Source organism: Cyprinodon tularosa, unplaced genomic scaffold, assembly GCF_016077235.1.
Source record: "Cyprinodon tularosa strain WSP-4 unplaced genomic scaffold, ASM1607723v1 ctg889, whole genome shotgun sequence".
Lineage (NCBI taxonomy): Eukaryota > Metazoa > Chordata > Actinopteri > Cyprinodontiformes > Cyprinodontidae > Cyprinodon > Cyprinodon tularosa.
Window position 1 is genome coordinate 7616 of NW_024039661.1, and position 9298 is coordinate 16913.

At 48.5% G+C, this 9298-nt stretch overlaps 1 protein-coding gene across 1 annotated transcript; it reads right to left on the reverse strand.

Moving 5' to 3' along the window:
* Positions 1–204: 204 nt before the first annotated feature.
* On the reverse strand, positions 205–7364 carry si:ch1073-184j22.1 (erythroferrone). Its single transcript, XM_038273724.1, has 8 exons — positions 6900–7364; positions 6519–6635; positions 5687–5801; positions 1778–1905; positions 1580–1691; positions 1284–1365; positions 1039–1117; positions 205–960 (listed from the first exon to the last, which is right to left on the reverse strand). Exons 1-8 carry the CDS (start codon positions 7020–7022, stop codon positions 862–864), a joined length of 855 nt encoding a protein of 284 aa, XP_038129652.1. The 5' UTR covers positions 7023–7364; the 3' UTR covers positions 205–861.
* Positions 7365–9298: the final 1934 nt, after the last annotated feature.

The window sequence follows — 9298 nt, forward strand, 5'->3', positions numbered from 1 at the left end:
GCGGGGCATATCTGCGCTAACTGCAACACATGCAGACAACCTGGTTTCTAAGTATAAACCAGCCTTAACTCCACAGCTGGAATGATTAGTCGCAGCTGATAAGGTGGATTAAAGAAGTTAGAAATCAGAGATAAAGGTCAGAGCTGATCATATACCTGACCTAACTAAGAAAGACACAAAGCTAACAATAATTTCACACAGCCCTACTTAAAAGATCCAAACTATCCCTTTATTCAGAACAGAGGCACATATTGCTAGCGCTTCAAAATCAATTCAGAGTGTAAAGAACAGGTACAACTTCTGTCAGGTGAGAGGAGCAAACGACATTATAGCCAGAATACAGATCGACAGCAGTTATAATGAAGGGGGGATTAGAGAGACCCAAAGGGTCCAGTCCAGCAGGGAGAAGTTCCGGAACCAAAGCTTCACTGATTCTGTCCTTCTGTTTTAAAAATAGTGATCAGGTCCGAGACGTTTAGAAACACCCAAGAGGTCAGAGCTGAACTGAGACGGAGGACACCATGGGTTCTGTAGATGAGGCTCTAACGAGGCGAACCTCTGCAGACTGAAGGTTCTGAGAAGGTCCGGTTTGCTTCCAGAAGACTCCCCAGGAACTCTGTTGGTGTTGGATGATGAAGCTCCAAAAAGAGGAAAATCAGATTCCCTGTAGATCCATATGGACATTAACAATGACCTCCTGATGGTCCTGATTGTCCTTTTGAACCAGAACTAGGCCAGACCCGGTTCAGTCTGATCCAGATCCAGACTGGGATTAGTTCTCACAAGACTGTGAGTCCACTCAGACAGTTCCTACTGGGTTTGTTGAATCAGAACCTTCATCTGTTGGGTTAGTCCACTGGTTCAGATTCCCAGCAGTATTCCTGAGAACAGTGAGTCCTGCAGGACGCTGATGGCTGATCCAGTGGCGTTGTCCACGAACACCGACACGTACTCTCCAGCCTGAACCAATGATAAATGGGTCAGAACTCTGTAACAGGTTGGGACAGCTAGTTCTGGTGCCAACCAGGTGAGTCATACCTGCAGGTAGAGCGTTCCTGTCAGTAAAATGCTAAAGGTTCCTCCTGCAGCTGCCGCACCCATCACTGACTCCACCGAGCTGAAACACAGCAGAAAACTTTCAAGACTCGGTTCCCTGGAAAAACAGAAGCCTCTTGGATATTCTGGACCGGGCTCAGATAAAAGACAAATGCATTCATCCACAGGAAATCCTTTATGCCCGAAGTTCTGACCCCAAGCGGGTTTACGGAGGAAAAGGTACTCACAGGTTGCTCTGACAGAGCGACTCGATGCAGATGGCTGCTCTGACACTGTCTCTGAGTCTGACCTGGACCCGGTCTCCAGACTCTGAAACAGAAAATATTGACACTTGGTCTTAGTAACAGAGTCTCTAATTTCTGCTCAGCACCAAAACCTGAAGAGGATCTTGTCATTAATGTGGTTTTGAATATTCTGAGCAAACATGGAACTTTGATTTTAGAACCTCGGTCCATTCAGAGCAGCATCTAAACATGCTTTTCTAGAGTTGGGAATGTGGATGTGTTGGTGTGGCGGGTCAGACCTATGAGCAGGCTGGCGGTGAGCTGGTAGAACCCAGAGACGGGTGCCGTGTATCTGCCGGTGCTGCTGTTGAAGGTGGGACCTCTCTGCAGGCTTCGCTCTGACTCTGATGGCTGCAAACAAAGAAGTCGTTCTCCTCACTGGCTCAACCACTTCACTTTCCACAGGCTGTGCGTGCGCATGAGCGTGCGCATGTTACCTGGCCAAAAGGCTGCAGCTCCAGCAGGCTGCGGCGGGGGATGGAGGCAGCCTGAGGGAGGCGGCTGAAGAAGGAGGTGGAGACACGGGGAGGACGGTGGCACTGCAGGCACGCTCTGTCAGCGAGGTCTGGGGAGGGGGGAAGTTCATCAGAACAACACAGGCTGTGTGAGTTTATGATATTATATCAGCTAATTAATTTACCAGCCTTCGAAGGACCAACTGGCCTTTATGAAGACAGAAGGCCAAAGTGACGGACAGCCATTTAAAAATTTTAGGGGGTATGATGTGAATTAAACTTTGGTCAGGCTGAGAAATATACTGGTAGTGGTTAGGGTTAATGTCAGGGTTAGGTGTAATGTAGGAGTAAGGCTCAATGTCAGGGTTAGGGTTACTGTCAGGTTTAGGGTTAATGTCAGGGTTAGGCATTAGACACTCTCTCGATGACCCCCCCCCACGCAGTCCAACGACTAGGGCAGTTGGTTAGAGGATCAAAGGCATTGCACGGGCCGGCACACGTTCGTTGGTATCTCTCAGATGCATAGCCAAGCCAGTTTGTAGAAGTTGGAGAATTAGGGTTAGGTTTAGAGAAAGGGCTAGGTTTTTATGGTCAGGGCTAGGGTCAGAGCTAGGTTTTAGGGTCAGGGCAAGGGTTAGGTGTAGGTTTAGGGCAAGTGTCAAGGGTTAGGAATCGGCTAAGTGTAATTTAAGGCAAGGGTCAGGTGTTAGGTTTAGGTATGGATTCCACTAACATTAGGGTTTTTTTGGCAACTGGAGTAGATGAGAGTCCACTCATCCGATGGCGCTGGCTAGGGTTAGGGGTTAGACACTCTCTCGATGAACCTCACCCCCCCCCCCCCCCCCCCCCCCCCCCATCCACTCCCACAACTAAAGCAGTTGGTTAGAGGATCAAAGGCATTGCACGGGCCAGCGCACGTTCGTTGGTATCTCTCAGATCCATAGCCAAGCCAGTTTGTAGAACTTGGAGAATTAGGGTTAGGTTTTAGAGTAATGGCTAGGTTTTAGGGTTAGGGCAAGGCTTAGAATTTGGTTTTAGGGCAAGTGTCAGGGTTAGGGATCGGCTAAGTGTAATTTTAAGGCAAGGGTCAAGTGTTAGGTTTAGGTTTTTTTGGTAACTGGAGTAGATGAGAGTCCACTCATCCGATGGCGCTGGCGCTGGCTAGGGTTAGGCGTTAGACACTCTCTAGATGATCTCCTGGACTCTGACTCTGACTCTTTTATTTTGACATTCCCAGCAGGAAGTGGTCTTGTCATTTTGCAGGTAGTTTAGAGTTGAGAGAAAAAACTACTGTTATTTATATTTTGTTCTGAAATGATGCTTCAGCCGTAGTACAGAAGCCCAGAGCGGCCATGTTTCTCTGATACTTTTTCTATAACAGGTGTTTTACTTGTAAGGCCGGGCTTACACAGCGCGATATTTTCAGTCGTTGCACGACGCTAAAGCTGACACTGTACGACGACACCGCAGGGTTGAAAAGTTCACAGCTCAAGATGTTTGTTTTCACACTGTGTGGCCGAATGCTCTGATGCGATCTACCTGCTCACACTGTACGTCTAAAACCACTTTGGAGTCAGCGCCGAGAGATGGCGCTGGTCGGACTCGTCATTCTGGTCATTCTGGCAGAAGAAGAACTCCCTTGTTTGCACATGTACAGTGCTCAAGGTTGTGGTAAATCGGATGGTAGCTCTGCTTCAACAGCAGGATTTGTCCACGAAGCTTACGACGGTCGACTGAATTTCAAACATGTTTGATTTTCTCGCAACCTTACGATTCCTGATGGGGAGGTTATCGTGAGAGGTTGATTGCCCTCGTTACCCTCTGTACACTACACAACGTTGGATGCACCATGAGACTGAAAGTCGGCCAGATTGAAAATATTCTCACATGACTGGAAAATTGACCCAAAAAGGGCAAAAACAGCGTACAGTGTACGCCTGGCTTAACAGATATAAGAGGCATTAACCCCCAAAATAAATCCACTTTAAAGATTTTCATTAAAAAACAGTCAGATTTGTTTCTACTGTATTCCATGCAATCCAATCATCCACCACCACCTGACAATGAGTGAAGACAAAAAGGAAACTAAAAAACGGATTATCTACTGACAACTAAGTCTCCATCCTCACTAACCAGTTCTGAAGACGGATCCAAATCTAGAGCGGGCTAGCTAGGTTCTGGTTCAGATCCTTCAGAAAGCTGCCCAGACTGCAATAAACTGCCACCTGAATGTAGATGCATTTTATGGAGATTATTATTATTAATAAAAATAAATAGCACCTTTCAGACCAAATGACCAAAATTCAGTTCATTATGAGGAAATCAGGCGATTTACTCTAATTAACCGTCCTGATAAAGATTTAATCGCCTTTCCACTTGATCTTTTCTGTTTTTCTAACCTAACATTCGAATAATCTCCATGGACTTCTTGGTCAGTCATCCTGCGCTGTAACGTAATCCTGATCACATGATGTTGTTATGGTAAATACACAGAGAAAGACAATGGGTGTGTTTGATTTCAGCAGCTCTGAGCTGCTATGATGAGAATAAGCAGAGAGAGTATAGCATTAGAGATTGAACTAACAGATTCTGCAGAGTGGGAGAATAGAGATAGAATGAAGCAGAATGATGAAAAAGGGGTCCCTATGTCCTCCAGCAGTCTAAGCCTATAGCAGCAGAACTATAGAGATAGAATGAAGCAGAATGATGAAAAAGGGGTCCCTATGTCCTCCAGCAGTCTAAGCCTATAGCAGCAGAACTATAGAGATAGCTCAGGATAACCTGAGCCACCCTAACTAGAAGCTTTATCAAAAAGGAAAGTTTTAAGCCTAGCCTTAAAAGTAGACAGGGTGTCTGCCTCACGGACTAAAACTGGTAGTTGGTTCCACAGGAGAGGAGCCTGAGAACTAAAAGATCTGCCTCCCATTCTACTTTTAGAAATTCTAGGAACCACTAGTAAACCTGCAGATTGAGAGCGAAGTGCTCTGTTAGGAACATCAGGAACAATCAGATCTCTGATATCAGATGGAGCTTGGCCATTTAAGGCTTTATATGTGAGAAGGAGGATGTTAAATTCTATTCTGGATTTAACAGGAAGCCAATGAAGAGAAGCCAGGATAGGAGAGATATGATCTCTCTTTTTAATTTTCATTAGAACTCTGGCTGCAGCATTTTGGATCAGCTGAAGGCTTTTAACTACAGTTTGTGGACTTCCTGATAGTAAAGAATTACAATAGTCCAGCCTTGAAGTAACAAATGCATGGACTAGTTTCTCAGCATCACCCCTGGACAGGAGATTTCTCATTTTAGCAATATTCCTCAGATGAAAGTTATTAAATTAGATGCCTTAGTAATAAAATGGGAGTAAATTTACGAAGCCGTTTGTTTTCATTTGGTTCAATTCTACAGGGTGTTTTTTTTTTACAGTAAAATAATTTTATCAGAACCTTGGAGTTCTGGGTCTGCTCCTGGAAAGGTCCAACCAAATCCCCCCCCCCCCCCTTACACACACCGCCGCAGTGGGAAACACAGACACGCCATCAGGCTGCAGGAATGTCAGGAATCCTGCAGCCGAGCCAAGTCCCGTCCACGCTCCACCAAATTAGGCCTATTAAGGTCTCAGACAGGCTGCCTCCAGCTCCGGGCCGGAGTTATGAAACCTGCAGAGGGAGAACCGGGCCAGGCTGCAGAACCCAGGTAGAAAAAAACCCCTGAGCTGGAGCCTCACAGTCTGAACACACTGAGATCATCTGTGGTTCTGCTCGGTTCTCCTGAGGTTCATGGAAATTTACCCGGAGAATCAGAATGAGTGTTTCAGGTTCTGCTGCTGCTGTGAGAGTCAGAAGGAACCAGTCGGGTCGGGACTTTAACTCCGTCCCAGTGGAAGCTTACCTCCCAGTTTGAGCCGCAGCTCCTGGATCAGCTCCTGTTGCTGGGGCAGCAGGGGGGCCGGGGGACCCGGGGGCCCCTGGGGTCCTGGAGGGCCCGGCGGGCCTGGCAGACCGTGCTGAAGGAGACAGAAAGAGAGATTTATTAGAAGCGTGTGTCTGGATCAGCCTCAGGTTCTGACCCGGTGGGTCTCTTGCTGCAGGAGCTGGTTCTACAGAGTTCTGACCCGGTGGGTCTCTTGCTGCAGGAGCTGGTTCTGCAGAGTTCTGACCCGGTGGGTCTCTTGCTGCAGGAGCTGGTTCTGCAGAGTTCTGACCCGGTGGGTCTCTTGCTGCAGGAGCTGGTTCTGCAGAGTTCTGACCCGGTGGGTCTCTTGCTGCAGGAGCTGGTTCTACAGAGTTCTGACCCGGTGGGTCTCTTGCTGCAGGAGCTGGTTCTACAGAGGTTCTGACCCGGTGGGTCTCTTGCTGCAGGAGCTGGTTCTACAGAGTTCTGACCCGGGAGGCCTAAACATTGGCGCCTCCTGCAGCCAGTCAGAGTCCAGGAGATCTCAGACCTTTTGGACTTCTGGTTCTGGACCAGAACTCCGTAAGGGCTGGTTCTGGAAGATGCTGCCACCCTGCTCTTCTAAAAAGACCAACAGAACCAGAACCGGGCCGCTGAGGTCCGTTCAAACCATCTGTCAGGCCTTGTGGTTCAGGTTCTGTTTCTCTGCCTGGTTTCTGGGTTTGATCATCATTTGGACCTGATTCTGTTCCAGAGGAAGGCATTGGGTCGACCCGCTGATCCATGTGGGTTCTGGATGTTCTTGTGTACCTGAGTGGTTCTGACTGACCTTGGAGGTTCTGCGGGAGCCTTTGGTTCTGCGGTTCTCTCCTTTGTTGGAGTTTCTCCTGAAGAGCAGCCAGGAGCTGCGAGGAGACACTCTGGACCCGTCCGATGGCGCCGGTTCCTGCAGGACAGAACCGGGTTAGTGTGTTTGGACCCAGACAGCTCAGGAGGTTCTGACCCGTTAAGACCTGTTCTGGTTCCCTGGTCTTTGAGCATTTAACTAATCACAGAACCAGAACCTGCCTGGTTCTAACAAGAAGCTCTGGTTCTGTCGGCAGAAGGAGGTGAAGAAGAAGAATCTGGGTCGGGTTCTGACTAACCCTGATCCAGACCCGGAAACCTGGGAACCAGAGCCTCTCTGAAACAGGAACCAGGAGTTTCTCACCATCTCCTGCTCCTCCTCCTCCTCCTCTTCGTCCTCCTGGATCTCCAGGCTGGTTGCCTTCATCACCATCATCATCATCAGAAGCAGCAGCAGCCTCCTCCCTGAGCAGAAGCCGCTCTTCATCCCGGCTGCAGGAGGAAGACTCTGTGATGAAGATGATCAGGGCGTTTTCATGGTGGAGGTTCTTTCTATCGGTGCTCCTCCTCCTCCTCCTCCTCAGTCTGAAGGCTCCTGCTCTGCAGACTCGGCTTTTATCCTTCCTCCTCCCTCAGCTCCTCCTCCTCCTCCCTCTATCTCTCCGTGGATCTGGAGCTGTCACTCGTCCGTCTGCGGGTTTGTCCTGAATGTCTCCTCAGCGTCTGCTGTCTCCCAGCAGAACCAGCTTTTCCTTTCAGCACCACAGAACCCAGACGGATCCAGACGGGTCTGCCTCTGAGGCTGAGCTCCTTCTGCCTCCATCATTCAAGGATCAACAGGATCTAAACTAGTCAGAGGGGCAGAGGTCAGGAAGGGGCTCAGGGTTCTGGGATGGGATGCAGGGTTCCCAGGCTGGGCTGGCCGGGTCAGGCTGGGCCGGGTCGGGTCAGGCTGGGCCGGGTCAGGTCAGGCTGGGCCTAGTCGGGCCTGGTCGTTGGTCTCTATCAGCTCCAGCAGATTCAGAGGAAACGCTGCCTCCTCTTTCATCACTCAGACGCTGTCATCATCCTGGCCACGCCCACCTTATCAGTCAGCAGCAGACCCGCCTGAACCTCTCCACGGCAGACAGGAACCAGGCCTGATCCAATCTGGAGGTGAATGTCATCAGCCTCAGGGATTAAGCTTCTCCTGAAGTTCTCCTAGAACTTCCAGAGATGGTCTCCAGAACCGAGCCGAAGCAGCAGCACCTTTGGGCTGAAGGTTCTGATCTGATTCTTCAGCAGCTTTAACGTTCACCAAGTTTCTCTGATGCTTCTGGTTCTGGCTGAGAGGTTCCCTCAGAGATTACTGAAGATCAGCTTATCCTCATCTAGTTTCTCCCTGTGGAAAAACATCCTGATTGGCTCAGAGAGGCTGTTTCCATGGTAACACATCAAAGCTCTGTTTGGAGGATTGTCCTTTGAACCAGAACTTTAATCTGAGGAGAATATTCTGCAGACTTCCAATCCTCTGCGCCCTCTGCTGGACAGAAGGACGCACTGCAGACCTCAGATCAGAAACCTTTAGAAGATTAATTCACATAAGATGAAGATTAACCCTTTGATCAGAACCAGGAGTTCTGATCAAAGGGTTACCATTAGGCAATACTAGGCAGTTCCCAGGGCCCCGAGTTCCTGGGGCCCAATAAAACTCTGTTTCCATCCTTATTTGTGCTCATTAATTATGTTTTTGATAAAAATGCTTTTTCTAAAATGCCATCAGAACGCTGATAATATTAAGTGTGTCTCAGCCCCCCCCTTCAGTGTCCACCATATTGGATCAGTCCATTTGCTGCACATGTTCAGAAAGGTCCAAACAGACAGCAGCAAACCATTTGAAAACAAACCATGCAAAGAGCAGTGTTGCCAACTTAGCGCTTTAGTCGCTATATTTAGCCACTTTTCAGACCCCTCTAGCACTTTGATTTCTAAAAAGATCCTAGCGCCAATTCTGGAGACTTTTTTCTGCTACTGGAGACTTTGGAGACAACATCTAAAAGCAGCGAACTCTGCTCTCCAGAGCGAGTAGATTGGTAACCCCGCCTCCTGCTCTCCTCTATCTTGTCTGCTGTCATGATTCATGCAGCTATTATTTCATCCAAATGAAAAATGGAGAACAGATAAGCAGATCATGGCTTGTCTACAGTGAAAAGAAGGACTGGGTTATTTACTTTGGCCTTTTTGGAAACACAGGAAGGAGCAATCAGCTAAGTGAGCTTAGTGCTTGGAAAAAATCTTTCATTCCTTTAGAGACAGCATGAAAAGTCAGCTGAGTACAAAACATAGAGAGGAAAACAAGAAGAAAAGGGACAAGAAGAGAGGGACACAACCTAGAACAGATAATGGATGTCTATTCTATTAACATTTCTGTTTTATGTGTTGTCTTCTCAGTTCAGAGGGGCCCTGCCTGTCTTTGCCTAGGGCCCCAAATTTCCTAAATCCTTCCCTGAGTGGGTCCATAGCGTCACCAGTAACAGGGAACTGGTAACCAGTAATGAGAAACCATTACAAGAAGTGACCCTAGAACAGAGCCTTGTGGAACCCCACAGCTCAGGACAGCAGAGTCTGGGAGGACGTGGTTCCCACCAACAGCTCCAACGGTTCCCTCAGCACTAAATCAGAACCTCCCCCGGGTCCTGCAGACATCCTGGTGCCGGTCCAATCAGAACCAGACTGAGAGGAGTCCAAGCTTGTTAAAAAGGGGCGGAGCCAGAGATACTGTCC